Consider the following 22,812-nt stretch of genomic DNA (forward strand, 5'->3'; position numbering starts at 1 on the left):
CTGTGAAGGGCTGAGAAGCAGGTGTGAACACGAGCCTGCCTACGGCACCGGGGACACTTGGCTGAGTGTCCCACGGGGGACGGGGAGGGGGTCAATGATGGTCCATCGAATGGACAAAGATTGAATCAGAAGGTATAGCTTGATTTTGAATAAGTAGAAAGACCGAGTCTGAAGTCACGTGGACATGTTGGTTACGGTGAAATTTTAGAAGTCAGTGAATGCTGTTGTAAGGGGGGGTGAGGTGGGTGGTGGGGGGGGGGCAAACAAAAATATATCGCTGAGGCAGCTGCGGTCAGCAAGCACGTTCCACCTGCGAGAGCCAAGTTTGGTCTGGCTGTGGGAGGCTGCGGGAGGCCAAGCTGCTGGGCCACAGGGCTCCCCTGGGAATAGCCCTCTGCCACAGAGGGAGGAGCGTTGATTATAAATGCCTCAGATTCCTCCTACCTCACTTAGGACATCTCTGAGGCAGGCTCTGGGCTGTGTCCCTGAGGGCCCCCTGGGAAACCAGCCCCTGGGAACCCCCTGGTTGGTACCCCCCTGAAGGGCTCCTTCTCTCTCCTCACCTTGACCTCTGTCTCTTCCTCGACCAGGGCTTCTCGGAATGACCACCTAAACAGTCCATGCTCTTGAATTCTGTTCTTAGAACCTGCTTCTTAGGGACCCCAAATTAAGATAGGTGGAGTGATTGGGACACCTGGCTGACTCAGTAGAGCATGTTGACTCTTGACCTTGGGGTCATGAGTTCAAGCCCCACATTGGGTGTAGAGATTACTTAAAATAAATAAAAATAAGCTTAAAAAAAAAGGATGCAATCTTCACGATAGCCCCTCGAGATAGGAACTGTCATTATGCTTCATAGGAACTGAAAAGACCCCTGCTCCATTTTACAGACAGGGAAACTGAGGCATGGTGTGTTTGAGTAGCTTGCCCAAGGCTCAAGAGCAACTGAGGGTCAGCCGAGAATCCGTGTTGTTGACCATGAGGCTGCACGGTGCTCAAACACAAGATGCATTCGCGTACGTCTACCTGGCGGGGTCTGCAGGTCTCCAGGTCACTCCTGGATGCATGGATTTGAACTTGAGTTCATGGTAGCGATTGCCTGGGGCTGTGGGCTAAGGAGGGTATTTCGTTTTATTTGTTAGGTTTTCTTTTCTTTTTCTTTTTAAAGATTTAATTTTTTTTTAATTTTTTTTTTAACGTTTATTTATTTTTGCGACAGAGAGAGACAGACCATGAACAGGGGAGGGTCAGAAAGAGAGGGAGACACAGAATCTGAAACAAGCTCCAGGCTCTGAGCAGTCAGCACAGAGCCGACGCGGGGCTCGAACTCACATACCGCGAGATCGTGACCTGAGCCGAAGTGGGACGCTTAACCGACTGAGCCACCCAGGCGCCCCTTAAAGATTTTATTTTTAAGTAACCGCTACCCCCAACGTGAGGCTTGAACCCACACTCTGAGATCACGAGTGGAATGCTGTACCGACTGAACCAGCCAGACGCCCCTAATTTTTAAATTTTTTACGAAGATTACATTCATCCCTCAGATATTGACTGAGTGCCTCCTGAATGCAGCAAAACTCCTGCCCTTCCTTGAGGAGCTGATATTCCGTGGGGAAGGTGCAATGATTAGGAAATAGGAGTGCAGTGGAGAAAAAGTTAAACAGAGTGTAGAGGGGTTTGGTTCATGGCTTGGAAAAGTTGGTGAAAGACCTCTGGAGAAAATAAAGTGAGGGGGAAAAAAAGATATGCAGGGCAGAGTTCAAAATGGGAAGTTTGGGGGATGGGGGTGGAGGAACCGGGTGATTTTTTTCTGTATTTTTCTTCTTCTTTTTTTTACTATGAAATAATTCAACACATAAATATGTAAATATATATCTGGAAGCCGACTTGGGGGCATGGGCAAGGTCAAGAGAAGCTGACTACGTTCCAAGCCTGAAGCTTGAGATCTCAAGTGCTGTTCCAAAGGTGCACCAAGGTGAGGCTTGAGGGGGGGAGGGAGGCGGGGGAGGAAGACCCTTAGGAGCTGGTGCTGCGAGTCTCTGCTGCCCTCGTGTGGCCATACTTGGGATTGTAAGTCCTCGGTGGCCTGGGCAGAGAGGCAGAAAATTGGTCCCTGGCCCTTTTGAACCCTGGACTCCACCCTGGCCAGGGAGGATGGTAATGATGGTCTGTGTCACAATCAGGCTAAGACCACTGAGGACACTGAAGGCCTCAGATCCCAGCGCAGAGGGGACAATGATCATTTTTAATTCATGTGTGTGGCAGCAGGTATTTATTGAGCTCCTGCTGTGTGCCAAGACTTGTTCTAAGCACTGAGCAAAACATTCAAACTCCCTGCCCTCGTGGAACTCATGGGTTACTGAAAATGTGGGAAATCAACGTGCAAAAACAAGGTTTTCAGGAAAATCCAACGGGGCAATGTGACCCGGGTTGGAGGGCCTCTCTGAGAAGACATGTGGGAGCTGAGGCCTTAAGGATGAAGAGTAGCAGGCCATGGGGAAGGGCTGGGGGCGAGGTATCCCAGGCAGAGAGCACTGCCATGCAAAGGCCCTGGGGTGGGGATGAGCTGGATGCATACAACAGGACCGTGGACACAAGGCACCCAGCTTCTGGTGCTTAGCAAGCATCCATTCCCCAGTGTTATTATTCAGTGATGGACTCCCAAATGGGGGGTGGGGGGAAGACCCCTCCCCTTTACTGCCCAAAGAGATACCTGGTTCTCCACTCTCTGCTGTGTGTCTTCAGGTAAGTTGCTTCCCTGTACTGAGCCTCAATTTTATCTGTGGAACTTTCTCTGTACCTGCTACAGGCTCTTCCCTCCTTCATTCCTCTCTTCCCTGCTCCTTCCCCCCAGGCCTGAAGTTTCCGCAGAATGCCTCCAGTTTCTCAGAGTGAGTATCCCAGACCCATGCCAGTGGGTGAGGTGCTGCCTCTGCATCACCCGTGTGACTTTTTTTAGCAGCTCTCTGGGCTCCGAGAGCCCTATTCTAGTCTATAACATGGGAATGAGGCTGCTGGGCGAATTTTCCAGGGATGATCTGATCCGGGCTGAGCCCACCAATTCCTTACGATTGGTTTGGCCCTGGAGTTCAAATGCAACGAGAAGGAACAGGCACTTAATTTATGGGCACTGGAGCCCACGGAAGGCACTGGAGGTAGGTCAGCCTACTGGCTCAGGCAGAGCTTTGTTGAGGATGGTGCTGATGGGTGGAGCTGTAGAATTGCTTGAGGCTCCTCCTCCTAGCCATCCTGGGTCCCCTCGGTTGCCTAGAGTTCGGCAGCAGCTCTGCAAGCTGGGGGGTTCAGTCGCCTCCTGTTCCAAGACTCTCAGTGGACCTGCGCAGCCAGGATTCAAACCCAGGCCCAACCTCCATCCATCCGGGGACTTCTACCTCCAGGTGATCAGTCTTGGAGTACAGGAAACCTGAGACTCCAAGGGGTTTCCGCCTCTTCCGGGAGCCTTTGCCTCCCCCCCCCCCCCCCCCCCCCCTCCCAGCGCTCAGGTTGGGGGCCTTGCTCCTCCCACCAGGTCTAGGCTAGAACTCCCACCCCTGCTCTAGCACTCGGGCCAGCTGCTGTGGCTTCTCCCCTCCCGATGTTGTTTGGGTTTTAATTTTTGTGTTGCAGTTAGAAAATTACCCATAATTACAGCTTCTGAGAGGAAACATCTCAGGGCCCAGACCCTGCTCCCAGCTGTGGCCCGCCTCCCACGCACGGCTGGGGAGGAGCCCCCATCCCGAATCCGGGCCCCTCCCAAGGCCTGCCACTTTAATGAGAAGTGGGGGGGGGGGGTGCTCCTTTCATCTCCAGTGGAGAGGAAAAACCATCATCAGGAAAACCCAAACCAGGCTTCCCAGCGACTTCTGCAACATATTCACCGGCCGCCAGGGCTGTGTCCGCAGGGAGGACAGATCCGGGGGGAGGCAGAGGCTGTCAACAGATTATTTGATGCATCATTTTATCGTAACAGTGACAAATCCAACCAAGACCAGTGCTGAACCAGTAATGTGGGGGAGATGGCCAGGGAAGGCAAGGAAGAGGGAGGGGAGGAGAAAGAGGGGAAGGAAGGAGAGGAGGGGGGTGGCGGGAAGAAGGAACTAGAATAGGCAGGGCCAGGAGCCAAAGAGCCCTCCAGGCAGCAGCAGGAACAGCCCGTGCAAAGGCCGGGAGGTGGGCCTGTGAAGGGCGGGTATGAAGAGTGGAAGGGCTGGCAGGGAGTGGGGTGGGACAGACTTTCCTCCATTCAACACCCCACTCCCACCCCGCCCCAGCCCTACCAGCACAGTCCGCTACGGGCTTGCCCAGGCACCGCCTCCAACCCGGTGGTGATCCCGAGGCAGAGAACTGGCTCAAGGCTGCAGTCCCCGCACAGCCACACAGGGGCAGTCGGGAGCCGATGAAGGAATGGCGGGTCTAGCATTCCGACCAGACTTTTAATAAGTCTTCTCTGCTTCGGGTCCCCACCGGGACCCCAATCAATTCCCGGGTCTGCCATTGGCCCAGGGCCCCTGTCTACCTGGGCTTCTTACGCGGGCAACCTTCTGCATCCTCCATGCTATCTCAATGTACCCAGCAGCCCCATGGAGCTTCTTAAAATCCTGTTGCGGATTGCCGTTCAAGGCTACACACTTTCCCGTGGCTCCTTATTGCTTAGAACGAATCCCAACCCGTCCCCTCGGGAGTGATCCGGTTCCTCTTCCTGTTCCAGCCACACTGCCCTCCTCGTTCTGCCTCCAGCACCTTAACCGTGTACCCACCTCAGGGCCTTTGCACTTCTGTGCTGCAATCTGAACATTTTGCTTTCAGATCTTTCAGATCCACCCCTCCCCTTAATAAAATAACAAACAAACAAACAAAAAAAACACGAAAACTTTCCTTCCCCCCCCCAACCCCCTCCCTCTTCTGGGTGCGGTGGGGGTAAGGCCCTTCTGTGGGTTCTGCTCTTGTAAGGAGTGCGCCCTGCTTGGATGTGCGAGCGGCTCCGCTTCCCTGACGCCGCGTGGGGCCGATCTCCCTTTTCTCGGACTTTTCCGCGGGCACCGAGGCTGTGTTTGGAGATCCGTCCCGGTTGCCATGAGAACCGCGCTTGTCGCTTCAGCCCGCCGCACCTCCCCCTTCGCAGCTCGCGCTGCGTTTCCCTCCTGCTCTCCATCCTCCCACCACCACCCCCCCCCACCCCCCGCCCGCCTCCACCCTGCCGGGGAGCCCGGCCCTTTTGGCCATCGCTGGATCCTCTCCACTGGGAACCCCTCCCTCTGCCCAGCATGTGGTACTCCTTGAAATTATCCTACGGACACGCCAGCGTTTGACGGTCAGCCCTCCCCATCAAAATCTCAGTTCCACAAGCAGTAGCAAAGCGTGCTGGCTGGGTCCCCAGAGCCCCCACAAGAGCCCTGCGCACAGCAGATGCTCAATAAATGTTTGTGGGGAGGCTGGAGATCACGACTCAAGGAACCGTGGCTCAGAAAGGCCGAGGGACGCGCGCAGGACACACAGAATCCCGGGGAGCCACCGAGCGCTGGGAGATAAATAGGGGGTGCCTGGGATGGCAGGAAGAGCGTCCTCGGGGCCGGAGTGTCACAGTGGTCACATATACGCTGTGCGACGAGGGGGAGCCACTTTCTCTGTGCCTCTTTGGAAGTAGGCGCCGGAGACCGGTGGTGGGAGCGGGTATTACGACGAGGGTGCCCTTGGCTCCCACGTCCGCCGGTGGCCTCCGGGGCGCTGGGCAGCCGCCAGCTCGAGGCCCCTATAGAAGCTTGCCGGCCGCGCCCCCATTAGCTCGCAACGCAGGCCCCTCCTCTACGCCTGCCCGGGCCTCGGGGGCCCCGCGGGAGAGGAAGCTGGGGGAGGGGACGACCGGCTGGACAGGAAGTGGGAAGGGCTGGCGTCCCCCTCCAACCCCGGCCGGGGCCCCTCGGGATGGAGGCGGGGCTGGGGCCTGCCTGGCCCTTCCCTTCCTCTCCGCCTGTCTGGAACCCCAGCGGCTCCCGACTTCCCGACCGCCAGGCTTGAGGGGTGGGGATCCCTACTGGGGAGCGCGGCCTCTTAGAGGGAGGTATAACAGGGGGTCAGCTGGCAGGGGCGGGGGCGGTTGCTCCCATCAAGACACACACACACATACACACACACACACACACACACACACACACACACACACACACACGACGCAGGAAGCCTGAGCACACAACCACACAACACAGGTCCCGGGGAGCCAGTAATCAACCTCCGCGCGGAGGCACACGCAAACACACACACTTGTGCACACAGCCTAAGGGCGTCACTCGGCCTCACACAACCGCCGAGGACACACAACCGCTGCTGCAGAGCCAGGGCCAGTTGACCAGACAGCAGCCTTTCCCTGGATACCTACCAAACTCCAGGCAGGCATGATGCACATGTGCACTCACACAGGAACTGCGGGTTCACACCCAGACACAGACACACAGGCTCGCAGTCGTGCATGGGGGGGTGGGGCGGGGGGTGGGGGTGGGGGAGCCCCTATGGCGGACATTCACAGAAACATCCAGACCTGGAGACACAACCGGACTGCCTCCCTCCCCGGGGCGCAAGCAGGTCCCGCGCACAGGCCTCCACCCCTCGCAGGCACCCTTGTCCTTACTTCGGTGTCTGCCCCCCTCTCACACCCTCTGGAGGGAGGAGAAGGGCCCCTGGAGGGGGAATGGGGTCCCCCCCACCCCCCGCCTGCAGTCCTGACTCCTGCAGAGGAGACAATGAAAAGTGGGATGCGCCCCGTTTACAGCTGGCCGATACCCAGGCTGAGCAGCAGCCGCAGGAATGACCCAGGCGACAATCACCCAGCAACTGCTATTGACACGGGGTGTGGCTACTACGGGGCGGCGCTGTGTGGTGGTCTTCGGGTTGCATGTGTCTGCGAGTGGCCACAGGCCCCGGGACCGTGTGACGCTGTCGTCTGTGGCACTGTGAGACCCCAGGGCTACGTGTGGAGCCCTGGGTAGGAGTTCCGACAAGCAGCCGCGTTTTTGCCACGGCCCGTTGGGAGCTGCAGCACAACGGAGCCGACGTGTGCCTGTGCGTCCCTGTGAGCAGTGGCCTGTGTGCTTTGCTGTCCTGGTGGCCACTGTGTATACCACCGTGTGTGGGACGGGGTGTCCCTGGGTGAACTGTACGTGTGGCGGGTTCCTCTCAGGATGTGGGGGGACATATCTGTGGGGAGGACACCCAGTGTGACGGCCTGTCGCTTTAGGGAACCCTCACTCGTCGTTCCAGTAGCTCTGTGGATTTGTGTGTGGAGGGTCCTGTGTGTGGCTGTGCTCCTGGGTGTACAATTTGGGTGGCTGGTCCTATTTGTAGACCGTGTGTGGAGCCGTGATCAACTGTATCCTGCTGTGTGTCCCCAGGTGGCCGCCCCCACCCGTGCCTGCGTGTGTGTCCCCGCGCTCCCCCCCCCCCACCCCACTGCTTTGGGCACTGCGCGTGCGCGCCCGGCCCACGGTCCCCACAGCGGGACCCATCCGCGCGCCCGCCATCGCCCCTTTAAGAGCGGCGCCCGCGGGCGGCAGGGAGGCGGCGGGCGGGGGCGCGCGCGGCGGGAGGAGGGGGCGCGCGCTTCCCGGAACAGCCCGCGCTGAGGGAAGAGAGGAAGAAAATAAAACCCGTGGCTGGAGCTGAAGCTGGAGCTGCCGCCGCCGCCGCCACCGCCGCCTTGGCCGTCTGGAGCTCCCCCGCGCGGACGATGCCCGCGGTGCCCGCGCGGGGCTCGGGGCTGTGAGGCCCAGGGCGCGGGGTAGCTATGGCGACCGCTAGCGCGGCCCGCGGTGCCGCCTGACAGGTGTGGGCCCCGGAGGCGGCGGCGGCGGCGGCGGCGGCGGCGGCGGCTCGGAGCAGCATGTACGCCAAGGGGGGCAAGGGCTCGGCCGTGCCCTCCGACAGCCAGGCCCGCGAGAAGTGAGTCGGTGGGCCGGGGCCGTGGGCGCCGGGGGCGGGACTCGGCCGCCGCGCAGGCTTCCGTGGGCCCCAATGCCGGCGGGCACCGCGCGGGGCACGTGGGCGCGGGGGCAGGGCGTGCGGGGCCCCAGCGCGGCTCGAAGGGGTCGCGAGATTTGCGGGGGCGCGCGAGACCCGAGGGGCGCGAGATTTGAGGGGGGCGCGCGAGACCCGAGGGGCGCGCGGGCCCACGAGATTCGTGGGAGTGCGCTAGATCTAAGGGGCGTGGGGAGCTGCGGGGTTCGCGAGATTTGACGGGCGCGTGGGACTCGGGCGGCGCGAGGGACGCAAGGGGTCGTGTGGCTGGAGAGGGTGCGCGAGATCCCAGAGGTCGGGAGGGCTGAAGGGGTGCTGGAGACCCGAGGTTCGCGAGATTTGAGGGGGCGCGTGAAACCCGAGGGCTTGAGCGACCCGAGTGGCGCGAGGGGTCGCGACGTGGCCCCAGACGTGAGGGCGCAGGATTCGAAGGGGCGCGACAGACCCGAGCCGGACTCGAAGGTCGCGAGACCTCCAACAGTCGAGACCTGCGTGCGCGCGAGGTCGCGAGCCGAGCCCTCTCCCACATTCTGCAGGGAAGTTTCCGCGGCCGACGAGACTGACCTCAGTCGGGGAGGGGGGAACCCCTGCACCTCAGGAAGAGCTTGCGAGAGGAGAGGGCCTGAGGGGTCCTGGCCCCAGCCCCGCGTGGGCAGCTGGGTGGATCCCCTGGGGAGGCCACACGGCTCCCAGTGGGGGGGGGGGGGGGGACACTGGGATCTGCAAAAACCCCTCATGCGGAGGCTAAAGGTGCCATCGTGCCTATTCTCCAGGCCCCTTGGTGCCCAGAGCTGCCCTGCGTTCGTCCGTTTCTTGTAGGGGCTCCCATGTAAGCGTTGGTTTGGAGATCGGGTTCTGCTGCTAAAGAAAGTTTGGAAAACACCAGATGGTCGCACCCCCTCTTTCATCCGTAGGGCTGCGGGGGCCCTGGGGAGGAAGCGATCTGCTGAGGTCTCAGCGTCTGGGGCACGAGAGAGCGAGAGCTCTCGGAAGGGGGGAGGGCGACACCGCACCCGGGAAGCCGGCTGGTTGCTGCTGAGCCTTCCTTTCTGAAATAAGGACGACCGGCCTTGTAGGATTCTCACAAGGACTACAAGGACTGGTGAAAGGCTGCAGGTGGAGCACCCCACGCAGGCAGCCACCAGCCCAGCCACTTCCTGTGTCTGGGCCTCGGTTTCCTCCTCTGTGAAATGGGGTGTGTGTGTGTGGGGGGGGGGTTACACTGCTCGGGTCCTCAGCCCCTGGCACTATGTTTTTCTCCCTGCTCACCCTCCTGCCTCCTCCTGCCCTTCTTCCCTCTCAGGTCCCTGTCCTGGGCCCGCCTCTGGCTCCCCATCTCAACGCTGGGTCTGGGACAGCCTGCCCCAGAAAGGACTGAATACCTGCTGGGTGCGTCCAATAATAAACACTCCCAACCTACAGGGCAGCCTGGAGGGCACCTACCACCCAGAACTAACTAGCACTTGCATTTGGTCATTGGATTTAGGGCTTTTTAAATAAGAGTACGGAGGTAGCAGGGGTAGCTGCAGGCCCCTTTGTCCCCTTGGTATCCCTCCTCCTATGGCTCCAGAGGTTCTGCCATTGTGAAGGGCTGCTAGGTTGGTTTAAATCATTCCATAAACGACAACCATGGTTGGTGTCACTGGGTTCCTTGTGTTTTTTTCTCCTGGGGTGGGTTTTGAGACAGGGCACATGACCACAGGTGAAGTTTGTTCCTTAGCTCAGCGGGTGCGGGAATCACCTTGCGTTTGCTCTGTTTCTTGCTGGGCTTCCAAGTATGGCTGTGGGCATCCTCGTTTGGAGAGCAGATGAGTAAGAGGTCCTTAAGAAAGGAGCCCCTGAACTGAGTCTTGGAGGCTAAGCAGAGCCGCTGGACACAGGGGAGCCTCCAAGGAAGGACTTGAGAAGAGGTAGTGTCTGGGAGGGAACAGGAGGAGGAGGAAGACAGAGGTGGAATTTGTGAGTGGGGGTCGTCACTCTGGCCACCGTGTGGGAGAAGGGCTGTGAGGGGCAAGTGTGGAGGCTGTGCCAGGCGGATGGTGAGGAGGGTGGTCACCACCCTGGCAAGAGATGCCTGAAGGCCTGGCCTTGAAGGCAGCCGTGGGGAGGGAGGAAGTGTGTGGCTTGGAGAGTCCCTTTGTTGAGTGATACAAGCCCCTGGGTAGAGGGCATCTCCCAGCCCCCAGCAGCAAGTCCAGGGGCTTTAAGGGGGAGGAGGACACCATGCGGGGAGCATCCGTTGACCTACCATAATTCTTGATTGCGGTGGTGGTGCCGCATTGTAGCCTGCGGGGCTCTAACATCCTATTAGGTCACCGTGTGCATTTCTTCCTATGAATACTTGGGGTCTGGGCACGCCAGATCCTCTAGGTCACTCGCTCCTTCCATCCACCTGCCCTCTTCCCGCAGAAGCGCCCCCCCTGAGTGCAGTCATTCTGCAGGTCATTTGCCAACCTGGTTAGGGGTGGGCATGCCAGGATTTGGATCCAGAGCCCAGGCCCTTCCCCATGACCGAGCCCAGGGCTTGGTCAGTGACCGTCAAACTAGAAGCCCTGCTTGGGGTCTCTGAAGGGCCCTGAACAACATAGCCCATGTCCAGGCTTCAAAATTTTTCACACCCCCCGTCCCCCGCCGCCAACATGCGCGCCGTCAGGCCCCAGGCTGGCGGGTCCGGCCCTCGCTTTCCCTCCGGCAGTGGCTGGACCACCTTGCTCTTCCACTCCTTTTTCAAGTCCCTCGTGGGCAAGGATGTGGTCGTGGAACTCAAGAATGACCTGAGCATCTGTGGAACCCTCCAGCGCGTGGATCGGTATCTCAACATCAGACTAACTGACGTCAGTGTCAAGACCCTGAGAAATAGCCTCACACGTTATCAGTGAAGGACTGCTTCATCCGGGGCTCAGTGGTCCGCCCTGTGCGGTTGCCGGCAGATGAGGCCGCCGCAGCGGCTACAGGACGCAGCAAGGAAGGAGGCCCTGCAGCAGAAACAGTGGTGGTTCCTCCTCCCCTCCCTGTCCCTCTTCTACTGGTGACCTTTAACCTCAAGTCCCAGCCGGGACCCCTGGCTCCCATACTGGAGGGTTTTTTGTCTTTTTTTTTTTTTTAATAGTGGAGCCTTTTTTTTTTTTTTTTTAATTATTACTTCAGGGATGAGTGGATGAGAGGAAATAATAGTGGGGAGCAGCTCTCCTCTGTTGAGGGGAGGATAAGTAGGCTGAGGAACTGCAAAGCCTGCCTTGTCCCCAGCATCCGTCCTTCCCACTCCTTCCGTGGAGTGGGAAGAATCTCCTAGATTTCTCCAGGGCGCCCATGTGTTTCGTTTTGGGGATGGAAGGAATCTCCCTCCCGTATCGGCAATCAACTTACGATGCGCACACAAGCAACAACAACAAAAGCACTTCTCACCCAAAACAAAACAGCTCACAATTCTTCCCTCAGACTCCATCGTAGTAAAAATTAAAGTACCAACATGTAAGAGAAATGTGCAAAACTGAAAACTCTGCCTGGTTTCTCTGCTTTGGGGATAAAACCCCACCCAAATCCTTAACATCGAAATACTCAGCCAACTTGTATGGGTGCTTACCAGACTACTTGTGTTAATCCCCCCCCCCCCCCCCACCGAAGTCACAGGGAGTCCTGGTGTTGGTTTGTTCATTCCTTTGGGGTAGCTGGGGGCCCAAGATGCGCTGGGCTCTGTTTTAAGTTCAGTAGTGAGTGAAAGAGAGCAAGTCCCTGCCTCCACCCCCGGCCCCCTCCGAAGCTACATTCCAGAAGGAGCTGCAGGCAGAGAGCAGAGACCTATGTGTCAGAAGGGGATAAATAAGGTGATGGGGGGGGGGGCGGCGGATGGGGCAGGTGGTGTTAGGTGTGATAGGAAAGACTGTGACGGGTGACATTTGAGCTACACCGGCCTCAAGGTGGAGGCGTTGGAGGTGGGTGAACACCCTGGGTAAAGGCCCTGAGGTGGAGGATGGCCAGTGTACGTGTGTTGGGGCAGTGAAGGGGGAGTGTTACGGGATGTGTGTGTGTAGACACTAGGGGCTGGGGAGAGCACAGCCCCTGGAAGGGGGCGGGGGGGGGGTGCTGTCGAAATCCAGGTAAGAGATGCTAGTGGCCTGGGCCAAGCGTGTGCTAGAGGAGGCAGGAAGAAGGCTCCGAATCAGGAGAGAGAGCTTTTTCCTTAAGTCTTTTCCCCCTAAATTCAGTAAGTGCAGTGATCTCAGGGCTGTGGTTGGTTGGATGTTACTCGTGCACGTGTGTGCACCCTTGTACCTTTGTGAGTCAAGGCCAGACCACCCAAGCCAGATCACAGGGACGTGGGGGGCAGGCAGAGGCGGGCTCCTGAACCTGCATTCTGGGTCACATGTCACTGCTGAACAGTCAAGGCCAAAGGGCGGTATAGGAGGACCCAATGGCTGGCAGTGTAGACCCCTTGGTGGATGTGGTGGGAGCCAAGGGTATTTCTTCAGGGGGCTTACTGAGCTAGAATTCCCCCAGGGCAAGACCGCAGCCCCCCACTACCCCTACCCTTACCCCATCTACCTGGATTCCCCCACCTCATTTTGCTTCCTTGTCTCTGGACGTCTCACCCCAGACTTTCCTGCTCCTTGCAGCAACCCCCGAAATGGGTGAGGGACTGACCAGACCTCTCTCAGCCTCTCCTTACCTGGAAGGTGGGGTAGCTGGTAGGCCTGCGCTGGTTGGCTCTGCTTCAGGCCATTGGCTTTTCACATTCGTTCCTTCACTAATGGACACAGGGCTGGCAGATGCAGGCCCCTTGAAGGCTCAGGAAGCCTCCAGAAAGGAAGAGTCACAGGAGTGAATTGGACAGGTAAACCTGGCCATGGGGCCATGGGGCCAGGAAGGCTGAGAGGGGTGCGATGATGTGGGGGAATCCGCAGCCAGTCTTGAGGAAAACCCACGCTTGGAGTTGCGTGAGCACCGTGAACTCTACCCCTCTGTGCCCTGTCCCTGTAGGTGGCTGTCACAGCTCATCTGGTGTGGTGTGAGCCAGGGGCCCACCTCACCCTGGGACGGCTGCCCACCCCAACCCCTTAACGTCCCCCTTTTGCCCTTCCCTAGCACGCACAACCTTCCGGCCCACCATATAACTTAGCTTCTCCTATGTATTGTTGTGTCCCTGTCTGCCCACGAGCAGGTGGCTTGCAGAGGTACAGGTGTCTGTTGCGTTCATTGCACAGGGAGGTGCTGGGTGAAGGAAGAGGATCCAGGCCAAGGACAGAACCCATGGGGTGGGGCAGGGACTGGGGGCCAGGACAGAATGGCCAGAACTGCCTCTGTGAGGTCTGAGGAAGGGGGAGTGATCTGATGGGGGGCGGGTATGTGAGGATCAAGAAGCCTGGCTGGGAAGGTGGGGAGAGAGCAGGAACATGAGACCAAGCAGGGTTATTTTAGGATGGGGCCCTCAGCCAGGGAAGGGCGGCCAGCCGAGTGGGGAGGCGTTCTAGAAGGCCTTCCAGCTCAGGCCAGCCCTTGAGGAGTCCCCAGTCTTGGATCTGGACCCTATACCCCCCAGCCCACATGGGACCTGGACGGGCAGTAAGGTCCCTGGGAGCACTGGGAGGGGCCAGTAACTGTGGAGTGGATGGTTGGGAAATGGGTGACCCCAGGGGCCAGGAAGTTGTTTCTCTGCTTGCTGGTGTGGAGGACTGATGAGGGGGCGTGGAGGCTGAGGATGGAGAGGCTTGGAAGGTGGCGTGGAAGGGCCGGCCTTCCTATGTGGTCCGTGGAGGACACTGCCGGATGGAAGGTGGCCTGTTCTTGGGGTGGGCAGTGGCCAGATTGGTGTGTCTAAGGTTACCCGGCACTGTGTTTTGACAAGGTGCCGTGGCAGCCAAGTGGCACTGCTGGCCCCACTGCCCCTCGCTACCCTCACTTCTCCAGACTCTCCCTGGAGGGCTGGTATAGATGGGTCATGGCCACCACTGGTGGATGGGCGCTGATCCTGAGAAAGAGAACGGGGGTCCAGGGACACCTGGAAGAGGGCCCCTAGCAGGCAAGGCTGGGAGGGAATTAGGTGCTGGGCCCTGGCCACATGGCCTAGGGTACTGGCTGGGAGACCCTACCCAGGGCATAGTCTGGAGTGACATCCGGGAGCCCTTTCTCCTGGGCAGAAAACCTCCCTGGGACCAAGGCTGTTCTGTTCTGGGACCAAGGCTGTTCGGCGTTGGCAGGATGGGGCCAGGACTTGGTGTTTAACAGAGCAGAGTTTGGTTTGCAAGTGGGGGGTTATGGACTGCTGAGAGCGTTGCCTAGAAGAAGGGCCTGCAGGCTGGGTATTGATGGATATGTAGGAGTTGGCTGGTCTGAGCAACTGAAGTCATCGCCTGTCAGGGTGGGGGAGATGTGGGTGATTGGGGAACCAGTAGGGGGCAGTGAGTGAGGCCGGGTGTGGCGTCATGAGGGGCTCACTGAGGGCCTCTCTCAGGGATCCTTGGGACTGTGGGGCTCGCCCCAGTCCTGAGCCAGCCTCCCCTCTGCCTGCCTGCAGGTTGGCACTCTATGTATACGAGTACCTGTTGCACGTTGGTGCCCAGAAGTCAGCCCAGACCTTTCTGTCCGAGGTAAGCCAGCCTGGCCAGGCAGAGATCCCCCCCTAAGCTGGGCCCTTCCTTACCACCCATACCCTGGGGTCCTCTCCATCTCCTTTCCAGATGGGTTGGGTTGCCCCTCTGCTGGCCCTGGGAACTGAGGGCTGGGGTGGATCAGGGCCCGTGGACTGGTGTCCAGGCATCTGCCTGGCCATCTGACGATCTGTGCCCACTTATCTGCCCCTCACGTAGTTGCCCCCCTCCCAGCTCCCTTGCTCTGGGCTGCTGGTCCCCTGCCCCAGCATTCCCCAGGCACCAGGCTGGGCTAGGGCTGCCCCAGGTTGGAAGGGGTCAGGCAGGGCCCTCTCACTGTCTTGCCTTCCCCCTGCAGATCCGATGGGAGAAGAACATTACGCTGGGGGAGCCCCCAGGGTTCCTGCATTCCTGGTGGTGGTGCGTGTGAGGCTGGCCAGGGTGGGCCACGGAGGGGGGCTGGGTGGGGACGTGTGGGGAAACCATCGTCCCCCCCTCCCCCCCCTGCCGCCCACAGCGTGTTCTGGGACTTGTACTGTGCAGCACCTGACCGCAGAGAGGCGTGTGAGCACTCAAATGAGGCCAAGGCCTTCCAGGACTACGTGAGTCCCTGCCCCGGGGACTGGGACCAGGGCTCGTGGGCATGGGCAGGTTTCTGGGCCTGTGGCCTTGGGGTCCTGTGTGGCCTGAGGCTGGCTTGGGTGGCCAAGTGGGTCTGGCTGTGGGGATTGATCTGGGATCTGGCCACTTCTGGGTAGTCCCTATTCCCTCTACTCAGTATAGGGATACTCACAAGATGGGGGAGGTCCTTCCACTGCGCTCAGCTCCTGAGGGCCCCCACAGCCCCCCCATACCTTCCTGAGGCGGGCCCCGCCTCTCCTCTCCATCATCTGAATCCCCCGTGGAGCCAGGAGCTCCTGCCTCCCCATCTGCCTAGCTGTGTATGTGTAGTTTGTGTGTGTGTGTCTACATGTGTGGCGGGGGACAGGGTTGGGGCCACTACTGCATGTCCCCTCCCGCCCCAGCCTTTCTGAGTGCAGGTGGGAGTGGGGGTGGGGGTTGGCTAACTGGCAGGTGCACCCTTGAGCAGCAGAGGCCCAGCAGTGGGCACACTTCCTAACTTTGCTTGGTGGCTGAGGCTGTTGACTCCACCTCTTTGGCCTAAGTTTCCTTCTGGGTTGAGTGGGGGTCAGAGGCCTGTCTGAAGAGGAGAGGGCATGACATGAAAGGGCTGGTGGCATTTTGTCATGGGCAGATGGCAGCCCCTGCCTTTATCTTCTTGGCCTTGGGTGTGGGGCTTGGCCACCCAGCTTCTCCGAGAGGTCTCTGGCTGGCCAGGAAAGGCTTGGGGCTCCGGGCCCACTCAAGGGGGAAGCAGCAGCGCAACTGGCGTCCAGGGGCGGGCAGCTCTAGGCGAGTTCCCCCCTCCCACCCCCTCCCCGTTGTGCGCCCACACTCCGACAGCCGTCCTCGCATCCTGAGCAATCCTCCCCGCTGTGCCCCCTGGGCCTCCCAGGGCGTGGCGGTCCCCATCTCGCTCTGCAATTGGTCAAGGTTGTGCACCGCCTCCCCGCCTAACGCATCCCCTCCCCTGCCCAGTGCAGGCCTTCGTAGGGCGGGAGTGCAGCCCCAGAGGGGTAAGGCTTCGTCTTGTCCCTGAAGACGCTCCTCACGCGCCTTACGCTGTGCTTGGGAGCTGGGGTCATACTGTTGGTCCCTATTGGGTCCCACTGCTCGTGTGCTGCCCCCCTGTCCCTCTCCTGCCAGCACTGGGGCTCCAGGGGTGTCTGGAGTTGTGTGCGTGCCTGACTCCTTGAGGGCGCCCCCTCCCGGCCTGCTCAGCGCCCCTTCCCTCTCCGCCCCGGCTTTGCCTCTGCCCGCGACTCCAGCGGCCTCTCAGGGCGCCTCCAGGGAGGGCAAGGAGGGCGGAGTGCTTGGTGCTTCACACGGAGGGGTACGCGCTTCCCGGGAGCGCGCCGGTTACCATGGCAGCGGAGCGCGCGTGGCGTGGGGGGTGGGGGGAGATGGCACGGGCACAGCGGACGTGGGTGGGGGGATGGGGACCCCCCCCACCCCGCCCGCGGTGGGTAGCGACCTGGCCCCGGGGTGGCGGGTTCTCTGTTGCTGCGGGCGCACATCCTGCCCGGCCGCTGCTCTAGCGCCCTGCTTGCCTCCTCTACGTGGTCGGTGTATGTGGGGGGGCCTCCGAGTGGGGACTCAGTTCGCCCCTCCCGGCTCTGCTGCCGACCTCGGCATCTCCAGGAAACGCTAGCGCGCCCAACCCGTCGTCATAGCAACGCAGGTTGGGCCAGGGCGTCTCCGGGCGGATGATGGACGTGGGGAGGGGGGGGCGGTCTAGCTGGGCCACCCGCCAGGGAGAGTGGACCGCCCCCTATTAACCCTTCTGGGCCTAGAATTGGGAAGCTACAAGGGGGTGAGGGGTGCCCCATCTTTTCCCTGCCCCCACATCTCGTGGTCCGCAGCCCAGAAAGCAGCTGCCCCCACCTCCGCCCTCCCGACCAGGAAATGATCTGGCGCCTGTTGTGGCTCAAAAGGAGGGGGACTGCTCTCCCACCCTCCCTGTGGGGTAGGTGGGGGGGGGCGGGGGTGGATAGACCTAAGGTTCAGAGGTGCCCCTGTTCAGCCACTGAGGCAGGCGCCTTCGAGAATAGCTGTTCAGCTGTAAGGCTGTATCTGTGGGAGGGCATGAGGTGGAGGAAGGCGGGGGTGGGGGTGGGGGTGGGGGGGTGGGGGGGTGGGGGGGGGTGGGGGGGTGGGGGGGGTGGGTGGCAGTTTGGAGGGGGGGCTGAAAGCTTTATCCCCCCTCACTCCTAGGGTCTCTTGGGCTTTCAAAAGATTTGCAATGGGCCCTGGGAGTGCTTTCAGTCACCATAGGCCTGGGGAGGCTCCCACCCATACCTCCCCAGTTTGGGGCCTGGAGTCCTTCAGAGGCTGACCTTTGAGAAGGGACAGGAAGGGGGGCAGCTTGCATTCCCAGGCAGAAGGGTATGTCTCCAGGGGCCCTGCCCTGACCCAGCCAAGGGGCCCTCTCCCCACTTCTGTAGGGCGGGAAATGCTGTGTGACCGTGGGCAAAATGCTTAACTCCTCTGAACCCAAGTGGCTGCAGTTCTACAAATTCCTGAGCATCCCTTGTGTGATGGCTTGTGCTAGCCCCAGGGACGGCAGTGACCCGCACAGACCAGACTCTTCCTCTTGGGTCCTGTCAGGCCTGGAGTGGGGGCAGATGATCCAGACAGACCAGAGTCAAGGGGCCCCCAGAGAACTACTCCTCTCTTCTCTACTCAGTCCCTGCAGAGTCCTCCTCCTTCCCTATCCTTTGATGTGTCCCCTCTGCCCTGTAAACTAGGCCTCCATTTCCCCTTCTCCTCCCTGCTCTGTGGGCCCCAAAGGCAGACAGGCCTGGGACTTGGAACCGACCAGAGGAAGTGGCCTGTCAGCCTGCCCCCTGCCAGCTCTGGCCTGCCACCAGCATCTCCGCCCTTGGCTGACATGGGAACTCCCCTCTCTGGCACCCTGTCATCTCCTCTCCTCCATCTGAAGTCAGGAGCCTGAAGACCCCACCCCAGTAGTCCTCCTCTTCATTTCCCTCCCTATTGGAGGAGGAGGGGGATTGGTGTGTACAGCAGCTTCAGGGAGGAGCCTTCTGGAAGGGAGGTTCATCTTGAAGCTGCCAGTTGGTTTTTAGGTGTCTTGGATAGAGCTGGGGGTCTAGCTTATCTGCCTCACCAGCCTACCGGGATGGGCCTAGAGTTAGGGACTGTGCCCCTGCTAGTCTGAGGTTAGATTCATATGGAAGGAACAAGCCTGTCTGTGCCAATGGATGAGGCACATGCCCACTGGAGCCCTGGGTTGTTGGCATTTTCAGACCCCCAGATCCTCGGGCTTGGGACTGACTCCTTAGGAACTGGGAATCCTGGCCTCTTTCCTGGGCTGTGGGTTCAGCCTGGCAGGGCCCTGATCACCTCCAGCGTCTTGGGTGCAGCAAAGAGGCAAAGCCCATCCTGAGGGCCACATAGCACATCTGAGGAGGAGGCCAAGTCAGGGTTGCTAATCGTGGGTGGGGACAGGGGCAGCTGCTCGTCACCTAGAGGACCCTCCAGGCATCCTCACCTGCATGGGTAGAAGGTCAGATGGTCCAGGTTCCTTGTGCAGTGGAGTGGGCTGCTTTTGGAAAGGAGAGGACACTCAAGCAGGAAGTGACCTGACCTGGTTTTCATGGTATTCCCCGCCCCTGCAGAGCTCTGTAGCGGCCCCTAGTCCAGTGATGGGGAGCATGGCCCCCAACGACGCAATGGCAGCGGGCCCCATGGCACCCGGCTTCTTCCAGGTACAGCCAGGGCTGGTGCCCCCTGTTCTGCAACTCTTGAGTGGTTATGTCAGGGTGACAGGTGCGGGCACTGATGGGGTTGGGGGTCTCATGTGGGGAGAGGCCCTGGCAGGCTGGAATTGGGTGGGAGGGTGGTCAGTGCGTGGGTTTTTGCATCTGGGTTTTGGTGTAGCCAGCGGGGGAGGGGCCGCTTGAGCTGGGTCCCAGGCCAGGAGAAGGCGGGGTCTCTGTGCAGTTGGTCTGTGCGTGCCAGGTTGCTAAGAGCCTTAGAACATGGCTCTCTGAGCCGTGGGTCTTGCCCCTGACTGTTTCCGTAGAGCCCCTCACCCCAAACCCCGTCTTGCCTTAGGGGGAGTGCAGGACTGGCCCACCCTCCCGCCTCCATGGCATCCCCTCCCCCTCCCTGGCCACGCCCAGCAAGGCCACAGAAAGCAGTGAAGCTTCGGTGGACCTCGCTCTTCCCAACCCACCTGGTTCTGTCCTCCTAGGGCCCCCCCGACTCCCAGCAGCCCCCCCACAACCCCAACGCCCCCATGATGGGGCCTCACGTTCAGGTAAGGACCTGTGACGCCCCGCCCCTTCACCACACGCACGTCCCAGCAACTCGAGCCCCCGGCCCCACCGCACTCACGCGCCGGGCCTGGCTGGCTGCCGTCTGCTGACTGGTCCTGGAAGAGGGGGCTGTCCAGGCTGGGGGCCGGGGCGCCGCAGGAACGGGGTAGCTTCGGGGGGCGAAGGGGCGGTGGGAGGTGCTGATCCCCGGCCCACCTCTTCCAGCCCTTCATGTCACCGCGGTTCCCAGGGGGCCCCCGGCCCGCCCTGCGGATGCCGAGTCAGGTGAGAGAGGGATGAGGGGAGGGGGGGCAGGAGTTGGGCCAGGGTGGTGGTGCCCTCGCTCACTGCTGCCACACCCCCCTCCGCAGCCTCCGGTGGGCCTCCCCGGCTCCCAGCCCCTCCTCCCTGGCGCCATGGAACCCTCCCCGCGTGCTCAGGGTGAGTAGGGAAGCTCCAGCTGCTGCCTCCCCCTCCACTCATCGGGACCCCGGCTCGGAATGCCTCGTCCCTGCTGTCTCACGGTGCAGAACCACCCCCATCCGGCCCATGTCCACCCCGGGGAGTGTTACCGGCCTGAGCCCCCCTCCTTCTGTCCCCACCTCAGGGCATCCCAGCATGGGCCCGATGCAGAGGGTGACACCTCCACGGGGCATGGCCGGCGTTGGACCCCAGGTGAGGGCAGGGTCCGGGAGAGGGGGTACGCCTCGGGGCCTTCCCCCCACACCTTGGCCACTCACAGCCCTTTTGCTTCCCCAGAGCTATGGAGGTGGCATGCGGCCCCCACCCAACTCTCTCGCCGGCCCGGGCCTGCCCACCATGAACATGTAAGGCCCTGGGAGAACCCCTGGAGTGTGCCCACGTGGGCCATCACCCAGCTTCACAGGCTGGGTGGGCCGGGGCAGGCTCAATCTGCACTGGCCATTGTTAATGCTCTGGATATGGTTTACTCTGCTGTCAGGTGGGGAAACTGAGGCCCAAAGGCCGGTGAGGGATGAAGGCTGACCCAGCCAATGTCTGCTGCGCTGAGGGCCTGTTTGGGGGCACACGGGGCAGCAGGGTGGGGGGTGACAGTGCGTAGTGGGGGGCCGTGTACCACCCAGCCTCACCCCAGGGTCCACCACTGTCTCTTCTAGGGGCCCTGGAGTGCGAGGCCCATGGGCCAGCCCCAGCGGAAACTCGGTGAGTGGTGGCCCGGAGGGCCGGGGGAAGATGGTGGCGGTCTGTGAGGGGTAGAGCGGGCCGACTGCTCATAGCTGTCCTTCTCCCCAGATCCCCTATTCCTCCTCCTCCCCCGGCAGCTACACGGTGAGTGGGGCCCAGCGGGCCGTGGCTGTGCCGCTCAAGCCTGGGGGGAGGGGTTGTGGGTGGCAGATGTGTGTGTGTGTGGGGGGGTCTTTCTCACCTTCTCTGTCTCCCTCCTTGTGCAGGGACCCCCAGGAGGAGGCGGGCCCCCTGGAACACCCATCATGCCCAGCCCTGGAGGTGGTACAGCCCGGGTGGGGTACAGGGAGGGTGTTCCTGGAGAAGTCGTCACACTTCTTCCCCTCATGCACCAATATCTCCCCCAGACTCCACCAACTCCAGCGAGAACATGTACACTATCATGAACCCCATTGGGCCGGGCGCCGGCAGGGCTAATGTGAGTGGAGGGGGCTCCAGGGTGGGGGCTGCAGAAAGTAGTGGCCCCACTGGGGGTCTGGTGGCCCTAGTCCCACGCTGCCCCGCTGCCCGCAGTTCCCACTTGGCCCTGGTCCGGAGGGTCCCATGGCGGCCATGAGTGCGATGGAGCCTCATCACGTGAACGGATCCCTGGGTGAGTGGGCGTCCGGAGACCACCCCCCCGCCCCACTCCCCAACCAGGCTGCTTCACAAGCCTTTTGCGCCCCCTGGCGGATGCTCCCGCCCCTCCAACCCCGTTTCTCTTCTGGCGACCCAGTTGTGCCCCGAGCTTCCGCAGGCGGCCCAGTGGCAGGGGTTGCGTTGGGGGGAGGATTCCTGTAACTAAACCATGAGTGCCATCACTGACCCCTGCCCGGACCCTCCGTCCGAGATCCCCAGCAGGCTGGGCCTGGGGGCGGGGGAAGTTCGAGGAGGGGGTCGATTGACCCTGGGCTCCCGGGGGGCGGGGAAGTCGGGCCTGGCGCAGGCGCGTCTGAGCCGCGGTCCGCCGTCTGTCGGTCCACAGGCTCGGGCGATATGGACGGGTTGCCGAAGGTGAGGGGCCGCGCTCCTGCGTGGGGTGGGGCCTGGGGCTCCCGGGGCGCGGGGATGCGGGCTTGACCAGGGCGGTGAGAGGCCTAGTCCAGGTCGGGACGAGCGGTGGGCAGGGCCTGGCCCGCGGGGCGGGGAGTACCGCGCTGACCGCGGCCGCCCCCAGAGCTCCCCCGGCGCCGTGGCCGGCCTGAGCAACGCCCCGGGCACCCCGCGGGACGACGGCGAGATGGCGGCCGCCGGGACCTTCCTGCACCCGTTCCCGAGCGAAAGCGTAAGCGACTGCGTCGACTCCCCCCCCGCGGCGGCGTCGGGCCGGAGGGGCCTGGCGGGCAGGCCCCGGCGGGGCGGCCGGGGGGCCAGAGCAAGACCGTGACCGCGGCGGGCCAGGTGGGGGGGCGGCCGCGTCATCCTTCCCCTCCCCTCTCCCCCCTTCCCTCACTCCCGCCCTTATCTCACCGGCCCGCCCCCGTCCCAACCCCACCCTGGGACCCGCACCCCAGGGCGGCTTCCCCACGCTTCGCCACCTGTCTCCCCCCCTCCCCCCCCCCCCCCGACGTCCGCCCCGCCCCGCCCCGTCCCCTCTTCTCCCCGGGGGGGCGGGTCCCAGCCTAGGCCGGAGCTGAGCCCGCCTCCGCGCGCCACCCCCTCGTCTCTCCGCAGTACTCGCCGGGGATGACCATGAGCGTGTGATGGGGCAGTAGCCCCTTGCCCACTGCCGGCCTCGGCTTCTGCCCAGTGCCCCTGCCTGGGACCAAGGTCCAGGGGCCCGGGCAGTCTGCTGGGTGAGGGTCTGAGGTCACACCTCGGGCGACTGTACTCCAGTTCAAGGATTGGACAGCTGGGAGGCCCCGCACGAAGGACTCTCATTTTATAAAAAAACAAAAAACGCAAGGACCTCAGAGACGTTCTTTCATGTATAGGACCTTCCTGCCATTTCTATTTTGTCCAAGGGGGCTCCCTGGGGACCTCTTTTCCCCTGGACAGCAGGGGGTGGGCCCCATCAATAAATGTAACTTGGTTTTGGTTTTTGGTATCTGGTCTCAGATTTCTTCACTTTGGCTTGCAGCCACATCCTCCATCATGGGGTTAGGCAGAGGCTTCAGGGT

General features: G+C 61.4%; 1 protein-coding gene and 1 pseudogene across 11 annotated transcripts; both read left to right on the forward strand.

The window, feature by feature from the left end:
* Positions 1-1,863: 1,863 nt before the first annotated feature.
* On the forward strand, positions 1,864-22,739 carry SSBP4 (single stranded DNA binding protein 4). 11 transcript variants are annotated; one of them, XM_047849961.1, is made up of 18 exons: positions 1,864-1,975; positions 2,855-2,891; positions 14,516-14,588; positions 14,947-15,008; positions 15,106-15,190; positions 18,848-18,937; positions 19,426-19,491; positions 19,715-19,774; positions 19,861-19,930; positions 20,097-20,316; positions 20,626-20,671; positions 20,762-20,797; positions 20,920-20,974; positions 21,061-21,131; positions 21,227-21,305; positions 21,678-21,706; positions 21,870-21,977; positions 22,367-22,739. In XM_047849961.1, the coding sequence occupies exons 6-18, from the start codon at positions 18,875-18,877 to the stop codon at positions 22,394-22,396; spliced, it is 933 nt and encodes a 310-aa protein (XP_047705917.1). In that variant the 5' UTR covers positions 1,864-1,975; positions 2,855-2,891; positions 14,516-14,588; positions 14,947-15,008; positions 15,106-15,190; positions 18,848-18,874; the 3' UTR covers positions 22,397-22,739. The 11 variants fall into 11 exon arrangements, with proteins under 11 accessions (XP_047705917.1, XP_047705911.1, XP_047705910.1 ...); XM_047849959.1 differs by lacking the exons at positions 1,864-1,975; positions 2,855-2,891 and adding an exon at positions 7,486-7,929 and having other exon boundaries at positions 20,097-20,164; positions 20,249-20,316; XM_047849955.1 differs by lacking the exons at positions 1,864-1,975; positions 2,855-2,891 and adding an exon at positions 7,483-7,929.
* Positions 8,259-11,501, forward strand: LOC125160724 (U6 snRNA-associated Sm-like protein LSm2; annotated as a pseudogene).
* Positions 22,740-22,812: the final 73 nt, after the last annotated feature.

The sequence above is a fragment of the Prionailurus viverrinus genome, chromosome A2 (genome assembly GCF_022837055.1).
Source record: "Prionailurus viverrinus isolate Anna chromosome A2, UM_Priviv_1.0, whole genome shotgun sequence".
In the NCBI taxonomy this organism is placed as follows: domain Eukaryota; kingdom Metazoa; phylum Chordata; class Mammalia; order Carnivora; family Felidae; genus Prionailurus; species Prionailurus viverrinus.

Excerpts from the sequence above, each read along its gene's own strand:
- SSBP4 (XM_047849953.1), top strand. The coding sequence starts at position 7,871 with ATGTACGCCAAGGGGGGCAAGGGCTCGGCCGTGCCCTCCGACAGCCAG. Across the intron at positions 20,672-20,761 it reads CCAGCCCCAGCGGAAACTCG|ATCCCCTATTCCTCCTCCTC; the intron begins GTGAGTGGTGGC and ends CCTTCTCCCCAG. Across the intron at positions 21,306-21,677 it reads TCACGTGAACGGATCCCTGG|GCTCGGGCGATATGGACGGG; the intron begins GTGAGTGGGCGT and ends GTCGGTCCACAG.